The sequence below is a fragment of the Elgaria multicarinata genome, chromosome 15 (assembly GCF_023053635.1).
Source record: "Elgaria multicarinata webbii isolate HBS135686 ecotype San Diego chromosome 15, rElgMul1.1.pri, whole genome shotgun sequence".
Classification (NCBI taxonomy): domain Eukaryota; kingdom Metazoa; phylum Chordata; class Lepidosauria; order Squamata; family Anguidae; genus Elgaria; species Elgaria multicarinata.
This window is the reverse complement of record NC_086185.1, coordinates 1,313,565-1,330,690: the sequence shown is the minus strand read 5'-3', so window position 1 is coordinate 1,330,690 and position 17,126 is coordinate 1,313,565. Positions and strand designations below refer to the sequence as shown.

Below are 17,126 nucleotides of genomic sequence, written 5' to 3'. Positions count from 1 at the left end.
CCAGAGCTCAATTCTAAAATTGAGATAAAAACAAGTATACAAAATTTTAAATTTTAAAACACAGAACATACACAAAAAGCATTAAAAACCGATTCCATTCCTGGTATGCCATCCCAGCCCCTCAAACTCACAACTTAAGTAGAGATTTGTGTTTGCCTTACCTCTGCTTGTAGGCATACCTGAGGTGTGAATAAACAAGGGGCAGGACAAACCCGCCTTCTCCCTGAGCCTCGGGGCTGGCCCTGGGTCCTAAGAAAGGAGGTCGGCATGAGCTCCATGTTGGGATCCAGCCCTGTTCAGGCACTCTGAATGTCAACAGGCCAACCGCCTGAGGAGAGGGAGGGCTGCAGTCCTGCCCCCTCAACCCGGGGAGGGCAACAGTATCCAACAGAGAGCCTCCTCTATCTGTAGGGCTTCTCCGCATGAGCCAGGACCCAGATTTCCCAACTCCTCCTCCGTTCAGGTTCAGAATGCCGAAAGAGGGCTTCTCTTCTTTTCCAAAACAAGCACCCTATTTTATCACATGTAGGAACCTGTATTAACTGGACGAGGTTTTGGATGGCCTGCAGGCAGAGGTCAACCGGGTCAGAGGAACCAGATCATTCTCCGCCCGGGTCCCTTTGCCTTAGGTCTGAGCCTCCCACCCGCGGTTCTTCCCTTCAGATGTGTTTCAGGCCAGATTCGATTAATCCATGTTAACTTTTCCTGCTGTTTGTAATGAAGACCTAAGAACAGCTAAAAAAAATGCCACAGCAGACAATGCCTCTGTTTCTGCCACACAAAAGGAAGGCAGACAACTTGTACACGCTAATTATATGCTGGAAAGCAAGAAGACGTTCGTCAGATCAACTGGAATCTGGCATAGTTGTTTTGAACAGATGATTATGCGTCTAGTGTTAAAACTTTTTTTAAAAATAAAAAGAACACGTAGTCTGAAAAGTAATTACATTTTCAGGAGAAGAAGCTGCATGTGTTACAATTATAGAAATGATATGTATATCACTTAAAACAAATTCTTCTAATAAAAATGATAGGTACCATTGCACTGAAACATCAATATGGTATCTGTAACCATTTCCCAATTTCCCATTGGTGCAAGGAAATGTATGCTTTCCTAAACTTATCCTGCTACGTTTCTGGAATAAATCTACCTGAGTTCAGCAGAATCACACCATCTAGATACAGAATCCAATGTTGCAGGTGTTTTAAATGATCAGAAATGACAAGGAATGATGTCTACCCCAGAAGGATCTATTAGGCACTATTGGAACCAGAACTACACAGACCAGAGCCCACCAACCATCTGGGGTTGGTCTGCACATTTTTATTTATTTATTTATGTATTTATTTATTTATTTATTTATTACACTTATATACCACTCCCATAGCCAGGGCTCTCTGGGCGATTTACAGAAATTCTAAAATTAAGATAAAAACGAGTACACAAAATTTAAAATTCTAAAACACAGAACATACACACATAAAGCATTAAAAACCGTTAAAAAACTAAACATGTGGGTGATTAAGATGTGCCGCCATATGCCTGGGCAAAGAGGAAAGTCTTAACCTGGCACCGGAAAGATAGCAACGTTTAAAATTTTGAGAGAGTATTTTATTTATTTATTTATTTATTTATTTATTTATTTTATTACATTTATATACCGCCCCACAGCCGAAGCTCTCTGGGCGGTTTACAACAGTAAAAAGTATTGTGGGCACTCTCACAAAATGGCTGCCATCAGAGGCTCCCCCATTCATAATATGGCTGCCATGGTGGGCATAGCCATCACAAAACACTCATTTCCCAGAAGGCAAATTAACGGGACTGAAAGAAAGTAACGTGCCCAAGACTTCTAATACGAGGCACAGGTGGCGCGTGAGCGCCGCACAAAGCAGTCTTTTGCACACACGTAAAGCTGGCCCCGGAGGGCAGAGCTTCTCTTTGCAGCCTCCCAAGAATTTGAACAAATCTTAAGAAACAGACTAAAGATCAGGAGCCCTAGGCAGCCTGGTGGGTCCCAAGAGAAGGGTCCATGTCTTAATAAAACTGGGAAATGGGATTTGGGGAGTTGAAAGCTAAAACTTCTGGAGGGCCACACATTACTCAGGCCTGGCCCTGGTCTAATTTCTCTCTGGCTTGCTGCCAGTCAAGCAAGCAAAGGGCAGCAATAATGTTGAAGAGGAGGGGGAGGAACACTACCAGCTGGTGATAGTGGTGGTGAGATGGTTGCCTTGCTGAAAGAGTGGGGCCCGTGGAGGTGTCTTGGCATCAGGCCCTCAAAACCTGAAGCGGGCATTAAGTCTATTACATCTGGGTGGTTCTATTAGCAGTGATAGAACTGGCAGGCCTAATGCACCGAAGAACATGGATCTGAGCGGCATGGTTTCATTGCGATATTGGACTTCACCAAGATCCCGTGCTAATAACAACTCAGACATCCAGGTCGGGTTCATTGGTGCTGATCCCAGATGCCTAAGGCATTTTGCCACTGATACAAAACACGGATAGGTGTCCTCAAAGGAGAGTCTCCGTGATTCCAGAAGCTGCTCGCCCTCAAGTTCAGAAGCATCAGGTGCAGCCACTTCCCTTGTGGGGGCTTCGCTCTGCACAGTGATGAAGTTGATGTAACATCGGGCCATGAGGGCCCCCTTTTGTAACCTTGGCGTTATCTCTTGCCACGATCTCTTCTTTCTCAGCTCAGATTCCCCACATTGTGGCATTGTGAAAATGTCACCTTCTGCACAGCCTGTGCTGAGAAGCCCTACTGTTAAGAAGACAGGTGTGCCCAGCAATCAAGGAACGATCTCCTTATAGAAATCGGAACATGCTCTTTGTGTTCAGATTGACATTTACAAATCAGAGCAGAGTCCCAATGAAGACGTCTGCATTACGAGTAAAAGCAAGAGTTTCTAGGTGGTGTTTTATCTAGTGGTGCCCTATCTGCCCTCTGATACTGGGGTCCCCGATCCCCGATCCTGAGGGAAATAATAATGATGTGGGTTTTAGTGACCATTGGGCTGGCTACAGGATTCCTCTCCCCAAAAGCTTAGGGCCAGTTCACATGGGCCAAAGGTGCAGAACTTCAGGCATGGGCCCAAATCCATCACTTCTGGGGTCCTTATTTGATCCCTTAGGTTTCCCCTTTCTAAAAGGTTGGAATGCATCTCCTAAGGCTTGAGGCCTGGCAGCAAGAGGTTTAAACTAAAATAGGCTGGCATTTGGGGGCAGTTTTGACCCCACCCATCTGGACTTTGGGAGATGTGGCTCCTGAGAGCTCATCTGAAATGGGATCTGGCCCTTGGCATTACCTGACACCCCCGTCCCCAATCCCCAGAAATGCTTCCATCTCCACCGTCCCCGGATTGGTCAGACATTTGACTTTCAACTGAGATTACATTTCTTAAGTTTGTCCTCCTGAGATGAGGCCTGTGGCTCAAATCTCAAGGTGGGAACATTTTTCTTCCCCCCAACCTTTTGACTGCTTCGGTCTCTCTACTGTTACCCTTCTCATTCCAAACTGCTGCCTCTTTCCTGCCTGTAACCTTCTCCCCTCTGCACGGGTTAAAAATACCCACACCAGCAGGAACTGCACGATTTTGAGCGTACTGTCGAAACAATGCAAAGGTACGATCAGACACACCTGTTTGGAGCACTGGTCCCCTGGCTATTTTCAGCTTCTTTTAGCGCACGCCCTATTAAGGTTACTCCTCCTGTTTCCATTTGAAAGATCATGGACCTTGATCCCTCCCTATGTGGTTTTCTATGTGATTTCTTGTCACCCACCACCACCAGCAGCCCCATCCTACTGTATTATATTGGCAAACAGAATGGAAATAACGCGCCATCTCTCAAAGCTACTGCTGTTTCCCCCCAACCCTGGTCACCTCACGAAAAGTACAGTATAATCCAGGCCTATGTTCCCTACACTTCTGATAGTGGAGGCATTCTTCTCTTGCCCATGCAGAACTGACGTTTTTGGGCGCAATCTTATAAGCACTTACCTGTGAGTAAGCCCCACTGCATTTAATGTAGCTGAGGAGACGTGGACGGAATTGCACTACCAGGTGCTTGGCTCATGGATGCCTGAGTTCTAGGGCTGGATGAATCAGTCAGTTCCACCCATATTAAAAAAGAAAGAAAAGGTCTCTCCATCCTATCTGTAAAGAAACTTGTGAACTTTGGTAAGTTCTTATCAAAAGTGAGCCCAACACAATGCTCACCCATCCACCCTGGCCTGATGCAATTGGCCTAGCTGTTGCTAGCATGGAGAGGCCCCCATTCTACCTGGCTGCCCTGGAGTTTCTAAAGACGAGGAGCCCGCTGAAAACACAAGGCGGCAGACCCCAATGTGGCACCACAAGCAGCGCCAAAGGCACAAGGGTTCAAGCCCAGACTTCGAAAAGCCCCCCTGCTTGGGTGCAGGAATCAGCCAGGGTGTCCCTTTCTCTCACCTTTGAATTTCTCAAGTTATTCCTGACCTATTTATGAAAAATACACATTTTGGTACGTTTGCTTTAAAAAAAGAAGAATCAAACAAAATTCTCTCCCATCCCTAATTCTGGCTAGGAATGTGCGAATCAGCACAACCTGAGAGCACTGAGAAGCCCTCGATATTCCATCTTGAAATGCAAGATGACTCAAGTCTGTGCCAGATTGTGAGCTCAGTTTTCTGCTTTCTGCACAAAAACCCAGAGCACCTAAACTGAAGGTGCTGGGAAACACCGGTTGAGCTTCAGCTATTGGGCAGTATAAAAATGCAATAAATAGAAGTAGATCCCTACATTTTAACTGTGCTATTATTAGGCATTTTCATGCCTTTAAAATACATTCAAAACAATGTACAAAGAGTATAAAACACTTTCACCAGCTAACTGAAGTTATTTATTTTTAGCCTGTATTATCTGCCTTTTGAGAAATACAGAATTATCTGCTTTTAGATGTACAGTAGCTGAACTATTAAGATTTTGCCCAGTAGATCACCTTGGGTAGAGAGTTACAGAGATCACAGCCTATTACGGGGGCAGGGGGCATACCCCTATTCTGTGATGCATTTGATCTTAAATCTATAAAAAGAGAGACACACAGACACATCGAATCATAGAATTGTGGAGTTGAACGAGTCCCAGCAGAGAAGCCCAAGGGTTGGGATCAAGCCCAGCCTGCCAGTACTTTGGGCTGATGACAAGGAAGACGCACAATCCAGAGCAAAACAAGAGTGCAAAGTCTACGAAAAGCATCACAGCACTTTCTCCTGGTGAGTCTTTAGCAATCCAAAGTGCCAACTAGAAGGCGAGAGTCCCTGGGCAGCCGCGTTGCCTCCAGAGGCCCAGATGATGGTGGATCCAAACAGAGAGGGCTTTGGCGCAAAGAAGGCAAGACTGTTCCTAGCAAACAAGTCATAAAAGTCATAAAAGGGGGAGAACATGACTGTGAGACCACCCCCCTCCAGACCACTTGGTAGACAAGGGCTTTTGGCCTTTCAGCGAGGCTCCTGTCCCAACAGGGTGTTTCTGTTCAGCCCTCCGGTACTGACGCTTCAACCTGGGAGACCCTTCTGTAAGCCCCACCCCACCTCTGCCAGGTTCTCATGGACAGCTTCCAGCCTCCCTGCCTGCAAGTGAACAGGAAGCAGGGTGTGACTCCCATTAGACACTGAAGTCACGGACAGAGCTAAGCTCACACGGATTCTGGAACTCCAGGGGCTGAACAGGCCAAAACGCTTCCAGGCTACTTTGAATCAAATCCTGGCTCTAACTCACAAGGCCCACTGCACTGCTGAAGCTGGGCCCTGACAACTTGAGATCTTAAAAAAAGGGGGAAGTGGGAGAAAGTGGAACTGACCCCCTCTCCTAGGTGACAGCAGCGCCGTCTTCTCACTGCAGCAATGGCTCTGCTATTTTGACAATGGGGAAATTGTATTTTAAAAACCAACAGCCCAATCCTCACCTGCAACTAAGTGTTTTTAGGGCAGCTACTCACCCTCCATAATTCATCAGCTAAGTAGATGAACAGACGAGTGGGTTTACAACAGCATTTGATGTTATTAATAATTAGCTGGAAAGGTCCATAGAGAGTACAAGGGTTGCACAGACTTTGGGGGATTCTAGTCTCATTCCACTACAACAGCAGAATAATGCAAAACAGAAACTACAGCTCAATAAATAGAAACAACTCATTTCATGTACTCTTTCACTAAGGTTATATCTAGGGTAGTGATTTACTTCACAGTCCTTTACATGTTTAGACCAAAAAAAGAAGAAGAAAAAGTCCTGCCGCTCCCCTCATGCCACAGCCAGGCTGGGAGATGTAGGGCCTCCCCGCACCCATCGAGGGGTTTGTGGGGGGTTCGGTGAAGGGCATGAGGAGGGTGGGGTGGGGGGTCCGGTGAGTGGGACTGGGGTGAGGCTGTCCATCCCTATGTGATCCACCAGGAAGAAGGCACCCCACCCCATAGCTCAGATCAGGGTTTGAACAACCCACACCCACACAGCAATTCCAATAATGCATTTTTGTTTTTCATAGAATTGTAGAGCTGGAAGTGTCTAACCCCAGCTCAGTTCAGCAATCCTGTTTGAAGCATCTCTGACCGATGGCTGTCCAGTCTTTGCTTGAATACCTCCAGGGATGGTGAGCCCACAGCCTCCCTAGGCAATGGGTTCCACTGTTTGACTGTTCTGGCCATTAGGAAGTTTTCCTGTCACTTCAATCCACTTGCCCAGATCCAATAAAGCCATTAAACACAAAGATGAGTCTTCCCCGATGTGTCTTCCTCCAGATGTGCTGGACTGCAACCCCCATCATCCCCAGCCAGTATGGCCAAAGACCATGCTGGCTGGGAATCATGGCAACACATCTGGGCAGGGGCAGGTTGGGGAAGGCTAAAAAGTCAACAGCAGCAGATGAAAGCTCACAGGGGGAAAACCACACTTGAACTTAGGGCTGCATTTTGCTCTATTCTTTTAATACTGTCTTGTGCTGTCAGGCAGTAAATGTACAACAATCCAATACGGAGAATAGAAATTATGTATGTGCATGCAATGCACCAGCATACATCTAAATCCAAATATTGGTTAGTGACAATCAAGCTGGTCTTGAATCCTATTCGTTATTATTAAATGTCCACAGCATTAAGTCTGAAATCATTGAACTGATTAATTGCACAGGCATAAATACTTTCCCAACTTGACAGTCTGCATAAGTGGATCAGAGTGAATTGATGGTATCAGTACACATTTTCTTTCTTTCTTTCTTTCTTTCTTTTTTAAAAAAGAAGATTATAATTAATATCAGCAGTACAGAAAGCAAAAGGCATTGGTGAAATTTTAATTTACAGCCACTTGACCCTGGGAGCATATTGTCCGGGCAACGCTTGGATATCTTTGAACTTTTCACCACCCTATTGAGATGTCCAAAAAGGATGACAAAGTATGACCTCATTACTGTACTAGGCAGAGATTGGCGCATCCCTACATCCCTGGAGATGACATTGGGATGTAAGGTGTAGAAGAATTATTGTGGCTTTTTTGTCATCTTGAGATGAATGCTGATGTCCGTGGCCCTAGCAATAGAAACATCTCATCCTAATAAGCAAAGCCTTCCTTTATCCCATGCCAAAGAGACAAACTGCAGGAACACACACACACACACACACACACACACACCCCAGCCGTGTAATATTTAAGCCTTACAAACTCTTTATTAAATGTGACAGCAACATCTGTAGCAGCTAGAACACAGGCAGAGCGGGGACAGCAAATAATGCTATTTAGAGGGCCAGGAGAAGTAGTATAGTTTTAAATATTAAGTGATGTGTCCTGGGCTGGTGGGGATAGAAAAAAAGTGGCAGCAAATGCAAGCCGTGTCGGGGCTGCTGCAAAAATCCAGTGAGCCCCCAAAGGGCTGGATTTCCCAGCAACGGACAATCCGTCTTCCACAACAGATAGTGTTTATGATGACATGCAGCACTTTTGATGTGTGAGCTTGTGGTGTCGTGAGCTTAGTAGGTATTGTTTAAAATCTGTCTGTGGCAACTTTAAAATAGCCCAGGAAAGAGATCAGGGCAGCATCTTCATATAAAGAGGGCTATTTCTGAAATGCAGGGCTGAATCACCTGCTCTAGGAGAGATGGAAGTTGGATGCCTTGTTGGCAGGAGGGCCCAAGGTGAGAGAAATGTGTCTCAGTGAGCCTTATGGGAGAAAAAGGAGGGTGCTCTTCAAGGAGGAATTAGCTGCTCAAGCGTGAACATGAGGGATCACCAGGTAAAGTAATGGTCAAAAAGGAACGGAAATAAATTTATCAGACATCCCTACATGAGAGATGGAAATTTGTTGTCAGATGAGTCAATGTAGAAAGCACCTTGGAGAATTGAGTGGACCACAAGTTGAAAATGGAATCTGAGAGGACACAGATCAGCCCTTGCCCGAGTGCCAGTGTGTAAAAGGAATCTGAAAGGTGGAAGGATCCGTCCTTATTTTGAGAAACCAAAAACAAGTGGGATATGGAAAAACTGAAAAGCAGAAAGTGCAGTTACAACCGGGGCATGTGTTGGAAGTTGCAGTTGGCCTGGTGTGGACTTCAAACCTTCTGGGTGTGAAAAGGCTTGTTATTGGATTACTGTTCTTAAAAAGTATGAATTAGAATTTGGTAGATGATCCAGTACAGATTCTCTTTTATGCCTTTTATGGTTTTAAATTTTGTATATTTGTTTTTAATGTTCAATGTTTTAGTCTTTGTAAACTGCCCAGAGAGCTTCAGCTATGGGGCGGTATATAAATGTAGTTAATACTAATACTAATAATAGAAAGGGTTCCCTGAGGAAGAAAGATTGAAAACTGTTGGAGCTGTTCAGACAACACACTAATCCACACTCAGTGTTTGAAAGTAGGTTGTTTTGAACCATGGGTTATCATGTTGTTTGAATGCAGCAAGGGTGGCTTGCTAAACATGCAGTATGGCTGCATTCACACAACATACTAACCCTCAGTTCAACACATAACTTGTGGTTCAAAACAACCCACACTGAACCACTGACTCATCCATCATCACCCTAAATTATCTTGCTGAAATTGAAGCGGGAGGAAGCTTATAGTAACCAGAAGTAGTTTTGTGTGTGAAAGGACTCCATTTAATTCTGGTACATGACTTTTGCACCAGGCTCTGGTGGGTGATTCCCACAGACCTGAAACCTACTGTATTAGATACTGTTTCTCTCTCTCTCTCTCTCCAACTAAGTGATCTGATGATTTAAGATTGGAGAAGGGAAAGTGAGTCGCCTCTGGAGAAAGTGATGGAAGAACCCATCACAATATGATAAAAGAGAACATTATTTGCCATTCTAATTACTTTGCATGTTCACGAGACAGACAGGCAGCTGGGGAAGCTGTAGAGCAAAGCACTCGGAGTAGCGGGAGGATATATAATTCATAGGCTGCAGCATATTGCTACATTTCTCATGGTGTCTTTACAGTACTTCTAAGGGAAATCTGGCATAATACTCTGCCCCCCCCCCCCGGTGCTCCACCCCCGTTTGTCTTCTAGAATCAATTCCGCATCAGTGAGCAGGAAAACTGTTCCCACTTGGTCAACAGGCTGCATCTCCCTGTACTTAGTGACTTGGGAACCAGAAGGTGAAGAGCAACTTTTATGGAAGTATTCAGAAAATGGTCATTTTTCTTGGCTATCACTGTTTGATATGCTGAGATTGTGTGTTGGGGTGTGTGTGTGTGTCTTCCCCCATCAGGCCACAACTCCAGGGGGAGGGGGAACAACAAGGGCAAAAGGCAAAAGAGCCCACTTTACGTGGTTGTGGCCATCGTACCCTTCCCACCGCTGTGTGGGATTGTATGCTGAGGACATAGCTCCGATGTCATTCGCTGCATGTGAGAAGGGTCCCAAAGGGTGGGCAGGCATGTGGGGACATGCAAAGCTGGGAACCACCAAATGATTGCTTGGCGGGAAGGGAAAGGGCCACCTTGCTAACCGCCACCCTGCCTGAAACCTTGGGGAAGCTGCTGCTAGCCAGTGTAGACAATATTGGGCTAGATAGATGGATCACGCAGCTTGATGGGTTCAGCGCAGAAGCAGAGTGCATGCAGGCATGGGGGGGGCAGGGGGTTTCCATGGTTAATTCCTGGCATCTCCAGTTTAAAAGGATCTGATGTGAAAGCAGCAGATGGAAAAGTCCATTTTCAGAGTGCCTGGAGAGTTGCTGCCATTGAGTTCAGTCGAGAAGAAGCTGGATGAACCAATGGCCTGACTCAATGGAGGCTGGTGGCTCTTATTTCAATGGGGCGGTGAATCCACTCTGGGTTTTAGTCAAAACCAGTCAGAACTCTAGAGGTCTATCTGAAGTGTGGAGCCCATTGGGGAGGGAAATGGTTCAGCACCTGGGCAGCTCCTTTGGACATGCCTGGCCAACGCGCCGCCTCCCTTCCGTTCCTCAGCCTCCAACTGCCTCTCCAGATGGCAAATGTTGCTACATGTATCTGAGCGGCATCTATTCTATCATAAGTGCAGACAGATCCACTGTGAGATTAAACATGCTAAAGTTTTCAATTCTTAAAAGTAACCTGCTACGGCCAGTTTAATGTGCAGCACTTGGGGTGGTCAGGAAAGCAGCTGTCAGCAAAGTTTCGGGAGCCGGGGAGGCAGCGGCTCAGGCAACAAGCCATGCCGGGTGAAGAGAGGCATTCCAAGCACACAAGAGGGACTCTCGTTTGCCTCTGTGAGACGTTGGAGGCCCGTCCTAGGCAGTGCTGGAAAACCAGCCGTCCTCCCTAGGGTGGCACGAAAGCCCAGTGGCAGAGTTTGCGCCAGGGCCGTGCGCAACCACCTGTGATGACAACCGCTGACCTGGTTCCCCCTCTGCTCACTGTCAGCCAAGGAAAGCCTTCTTTGGGGGCTGGTGGGTCAAAATGGTGCCATGTAATGTGGATTGCAGCTTTTTCTATGGAAATGCAATAGATAAAATGGTGCATAAATCCTGATGACTCCTACTGGGTTGCCAACATGATTTTAAAATGTCAGTCCTGCGGGTGGAACCAGGGTCAGGGGCACAGGCTGGAGCCTGGTGGGCTTTCTTGGATTAGGCCACAGAGGCCAATGCAGGGATGCACAACCTTTTCAGCCCCAGGAGCCACATGTGCTCCTAGCTCGGGGTTTGGGGGATGCAAAAACACACCCCCCCCAGATCGCTCTTTTCTTTCAGCCAGCAGCAGCAGCAGCAGCAGCAGGGAAAAGAGGAATCTGCACGAGGATTGCTGGGGATGGAGCAGAGAGCCTCTTCTAGGGATGTGAGCACCTACTGGGGTCTGGAGGTCTGGAGGGCTCCCTCATGTCCGTCCCCCGTCCCCCACTCGCTGAGCCATGGGGTGCTGACAGACCCAGTCACCCAGTGCCCTGGGGCTCATTGAATGCCTGGGAGAAGCCTGCCCACATGGCCGCCCTCCACTGACTGTCAAGCCCTGGTGCGCCCCTTCCTTGTGAGGGGCAGGAGGCGGCACTGCCATGCGCCACGGAGTGTAATTTCATCCTTGCAAGTTCATGCATCCATGCATTGACATGGATCCGTGCATTGACTTAAGAGTCCATGTAGGAAGTGGCGGGGAAATGAGACAGTCTTACTGTGTGTGGGGGGGTCCTTCTCACCCCTCCAGCGGGGTTAAGAAGAGCGGCTCATCACTGCAGCAGTTTTAACAAACTCTAAAGACTTAAGTGACCCCCTGCCCTTCAAAGAATGCTGCCATGACTCTTTCTCTCTTGCCCCACTTGGCTCACCACTGGATGCCTGAATCCAGAACCTTTCAACTCCTTTCTGGCACACAACTCCTTCCATGCACACAAACAATGACCCTTTTCCTTAGAGGCCCCCTTCTTCCTCGCTGCTTTGTCGAACCTCCCTTGAGGTGGGTGCTGCTGTGGCTGCTTCTCCGGTCCCAGTTGCTGCCTCCTCTGCCTGCCATTTAACTCCCAGGAACGGGGACAGAGGCAAGCTGTACACCTGGCTGCTGCCACAGAACTCGCCCACCCCAGCTGTACTCCCTTCCCACTGGCCGCCTGTCCTCGGCATGGAGCAGAGGCGAGTGAGTGCCACACCCAAGCCTCCACAGTGTATTGATTTTCGATTTATGAGCCTCCCAAACAGGATATCATAACATCTGGAGCCAGGGAAAGTCTATTTGACAACATGGAATGGAAGGAGACCAAGACAGATGGATGGCCGTTTTGGGTCACCGCTGTACCTTTCGTATTGCATCTTACTTGGCCCAAGAAAAGAGAGATGCAGCTGTCCCATCCCCTGACCCAAGACTGATCCTATCAAACAGCCCTGCAGATAATGGAAACTGACTTTGCTATCATAGCACAATAAAGGTGCTGGGGTTGAAGGAAAGTCTGTCGTCCAACACAGCAAGCGATGTGTTGGTGCATTTTGACTACGGTTGAAATGAAACCTGAATGGATTGTTCTAACCAATCAGGGCACCCAACATGGAACCACCACCACAGCCATTTCCCCAGCAAGAACAGCAGGCACAATTTGAAAATTAGGGAATTAATGAGATTTGAGAGAGATTAAGTGAACAGGGAGTTCAAGCAGAAGTAATCCACTGATGTAATTGAGTGGAATAATTTGTCATGGCTAAAGCACATGATTGTTGCACGCCCTGCTTTCAGAAACAACTGGACATTTTAAAATGGTGTGTGAGAGGAGGCCAATCAGAGGCAGCAAAGTGGATGAAATACACACTCAGCAAAATTGGAGGAAAAGTTGGAACAACGCAACCATCAACCTGCCCATCATTCAGCACTGCAAGTTTAGGAAAGCAAGTATTCAGCAGCAGTTTTCCAAAGGCCAACGGAAAAATGAGTCATACATTAAGAGACATGTAACCAGGTTGGACAATACGGCTCCCTCCTCCCCACACAACCTGGACAGGGGCACAAAGTGGGCCCGGAAGATCCAGCAAAATAAATAGTATTCTTGAACTCAGGTTCAATTATCTAATGTTTTGTTTTCAGTATGGAATATTTTTTTTATTTATAGTATTTATATCCCAACGTCCTTCCTTGGAACTCTGTTCAGGGAGGTGAACAACCTTAATTTTACGCTCAGCTTCTATTGACTGGCTACTGCGTTATCTTGTATCTCTAATGCATAATGTCCTGTTGATGTCTATGGTGTCCACTCTGAATTTAAGAGAAGGCAGGGCGTGTGTCTTTTTTTAAAAACAAACAAACAAACACAAATCTAAAATAATGATTCTATACAGCCAACTTTTCCTATTTCGTGCTGTTTCCCTTTGGTTTCACCCCAGAAGTTTCCTTACCTGTAACTTTGAGCTCAGTAGTTCGTCTTATTAGCTTTCCTTCAAATTTTAGTTCACAAGTGTAATTTCCACCATCCTCTTCTTGAACATCTTGAATTAAAAGAGTGTTTTCTTTCTGAACAACTATACTTCTCCACATTTTTGGCTTACACTCCTGCAAAAACAAAATAGAGATCAGAGGCTTATATGAATGGGAAAGTAATGAGACCTTATTGGATCTTAAACTGATTATTATTGTTGTTGTTGTTATTATTATTATTATTATTATTATTATTATTATTATTAAATTTGTATAGCTGCCTCACAACACAGGTACTCTGGGTTGCTAAATGTCTGAAGTTTAGTGAATGATAGCATTCACAGGTGACAATCACAAGATGAAGGCCTAAAAATAGACAATGCACACAAGTGGATTCTGACCCTCACATTTAGAGGGAGGGGCACACTCCTATGGTGGAGGGAGGCCCTCTCCAAAGTTGACCAGGAAGGACTGTGGTTGGAGAGGCCAGCCCAGAGGCTGCTGAAGAGGTCCATCACTGGAGGAGTCCTTGATGCTGCAGCAGAAACCTCCTCGACCATTGCTCCTCTGCTCTCAAAACTCCAGTGGTGGCAGGAGCTGGAAGGGAGCAAGGCGGGGCAAATCCAGGGAGGCCTTTGAACAAGGTGACCCTCAAGACCTCCTGTTCCCCTGACATGCATGAAGACCAGCTAGAAATCTACACCAGCCCAGGCACTTGCATAGTTCTCTCTCTCTCTCTCTCTCTCTCTCTCTCTCTCTCTCTCTCACACACACACACACACACACACACACACACACACACACACTGCAGTCAATGGAAAGGAAATGAGAAACCCCGGCTTGTGGCAGGAAAGCCATGCCAAGACCTCTCCCCCACAGGCACAATCTGGCAGGGCTGAGGAAGTGGTTTTGTCTCAATTCCCCCCACCCCATTGCCACCCCAAACACCATAGGATTGCTCTGCCCCTCGGTGATTATGCAGTGCCCACATTTGGGGGCAGATGAACCATATGAGTAGGGTTGCCAACACTTAGTTTCCACGCCAAGCAGGGCTGGGCAGCGGGTCTTTCCAAAGCACAAGAGGCCCGGTCTTGTTACAAACTAAAATTTGTCACAGGGGTGTCAGGATCAGGTACTAGAGATGAGTACTTTCAGGATCCAGGCCCAAGCTCAAAGGGCTGCTCTGCTGCAGAGTGCTGGCAGAACTCAGGCCCTGGCCAGCAGCAGTTCATGACAGGGTGAACTGCTGTCACTCCCGGTGCAGCTGGGAGCAGCTAGAGTCAGGGCTAGTTAAGACCCACATTGTGGCTCCAGCATTTGCCACAGCAACATCGTTCCTGTGGTGCTTGGCTCCTGTTCCTGGTTTCCTGATGCCTTGTTTGTTCCTGACCTTGGACTGTTCTTTGGACTTTACCACTTTGTGGTTATACCAGTAAACTGCTCTAACCCTAAACAGCTTGTGTGCGGGTTAGTCTTTGTACACCTTTGCTCTCCCGGGTCCTGGTACTCAGTCTGTGCTCCCAGCTGCCCACGTCCTGCACTATTACAAGGGGAGGTAATAGAAGAGGGGAAGGGAAATGACGGCAGGAGGGTTGGGAATTTAGTGGTGTCCGAATGGCACCGAAGAGCCTGGGGGGGGGGGGGAAAGCTGGAATTTACTGTAGGGGCTGATGGGTGAAGCTTGATTTTTATCAGGTTCTTCCCCCCACCCCTTTTAAATTCATGCCATCTTATTTTTCCATTGGATTGAGATTTTTTTCTTTTTAATCTTACAAATTGTCATGCACATTTTGTAGGCATATTTAAAATGTGAGCATTTGTGTGCACACATTTGCAAACCTACACTTTTGAAAACAATTTTCCAAGGAATAAAACTCCTTTTGGGTGGGCATTTCTGAAGCGTGTGCATTCTTTGTGTGCATCGCAAAATTCTGAAATGTACAAATTTCAGTAGCAAATGGTGATCCAGTTCATGCTTCAATCCGGGAATTGCTAGTTTAGGACGTTCACACTACTATCCAAGCTCCACTAATTTCTCACCCACCTCTCTAGTTTATTGGCTTTTCAGACCTCAGCTCTGACTACGTGCCAGAGGGCTCCACTTTACTATTTGTCCCAGGGAAATACGGGCTGGCCAGCTGGTGCCCTCTAGAGAGAAGCTTTTCCTTTTCAAATGTTTTGTATAATTCACCCGTTTCTGCAGAGATGCCTTGAAATGTTCTGATATTCGAGTCCTGCCAAAGTCATGTTAACAGCCGCTTGTCCAACACCTGTCAGCCTAATCATTTCTCTTGCTTCTTAAAGTGTCCTTGACTTCCTTCAGCTGAGTAACAAGCAAGAGAGTGGAGTCCAAGAACGACCCCATCTCGCTACTGACGCGCTGCCCTGCTGCCCCCACCCCAGTCTCATTCCACCCCGCCCCCCCCCCCCCCCCGGAAAACAGCTTTCATGTTTAAGTCTTGCTCATTCAATTATGCCTTGACTCTGTGCACTCAATCCATGTTGTCAAAACAATACTTTAGGCTAATGGCACTATGGAAACAGGAACAAAGACGATAATTGTGCAAATCCTTCAGGGAGGCATTTGATTAGTAACATTTCCATAATAAAGGGCATTAACACTATGGTTAAGTATGGTAGCTTAATGGGAAGTATCCTACCTGGGGCGTACGTGTATGCATACACACAATTATATGTTTAATGTTGTGAGTTGGACTCCTTCTAGATTGATAGTGTAAATTTCTACAAAATAAAATCATAAAAAAGAGGAAAAAGGATATAACTACATGATTTAAGTGTATAAATTTTAATTGATATATGTGAAGTGTGTGTGTGTACAGTATATGAAAGTACAGCTTTCTAGAAAGAGAAAATTATGCATACACTTCAACAAAAACACCCCACATGTCCATCCATTGGTGAGTGGCACCTATATACCACCCACTGAATGGAACTTGCATGACCCACAGCAGTATATCTCTAAGACCCCACTACACCGCCTGAGAGCTCAGCAGATGGGGAGATACCACTGGTGGTGGCTGGGGCAAGGCCCCTAGACCAGGCCCTCTGGGAGTGGGTTGGAGCTGATTTTGGATCCAAGGATGCTCAATTCCCTCATGTAAGTTGAGTCTCCACCAAGTAAGTTCATGCTGATGCTTGGGATTGTACAAATTAAAAACAAGGCAACAAGAGGATATGCTAATGAGTTCCCTCCCCTTCCGCCCACAGCAATCACTTTTCAAAAAATTGCATGGTGATGGTCCTCTTGCCACATTGCTCTTTTCGATGTGCAATATCAATTCTGCTCAATTTAATCAATGTGACAGCTTAATCGTTGGTTGTCACCCATCAGGCAGATGCGGTATAAGTTATGAGTGGCACTTTGACAATAAAAGAAGCAGGCGATCTGAGAGCTGGTGTGGTGCTATGGCGAAGAAACTGGCTTGAATCTCAACTCTACGGCTCCCTTGCTCTCCGCCTCAATCCACCCCCACCCCCATGTGCAATACGGGGGATAATAATACTGATTTACCTTACAGGGTTGATATAATGATTACAGCTAGATAATGTATGCGCAATGCTTTGGAGATTTCCAGACACCATACAAGTGTTAAATATTGTTACTTCCTACCATAACACTAAATCATTGATTTGGCACAGCACCCACCCAGCAGGGGGTCAAGTATCATTGAACCCTTCTCATGAGGAGGAAACATGCTCTGGAAAGGGCTCTTCGTGACCAAGTGGGAAGGGGTAAGGCAGCAGCCCTAAGCTGCTCAGC

General features: G+C 46.5%; 1 protein-coding gene across 1 annotated transcript in view; it reads right to left on the bottom strand.

The window, feature by feature from the left end:
• IL1RAPL2 (interleukin 1 receptor accessory protein like 2) overlaps positions 1 to 17,126 on the bottom strand; it is a 385,158-nt gene that overhangs the window by 156,270 nt on the left and 211,762 nt on the right. The window contains exon 5 of the mRNA XM_063141726.1: positions 13,327 to 13,480. Within this exon, the coding sequence (XP_062997796.1) occupies positions 13,327 to 13,480 (154 nt within the window). The remainder of the gene's footprint in view (positions 1 to 13,326; positions 13,481 to 17,126) is intronic.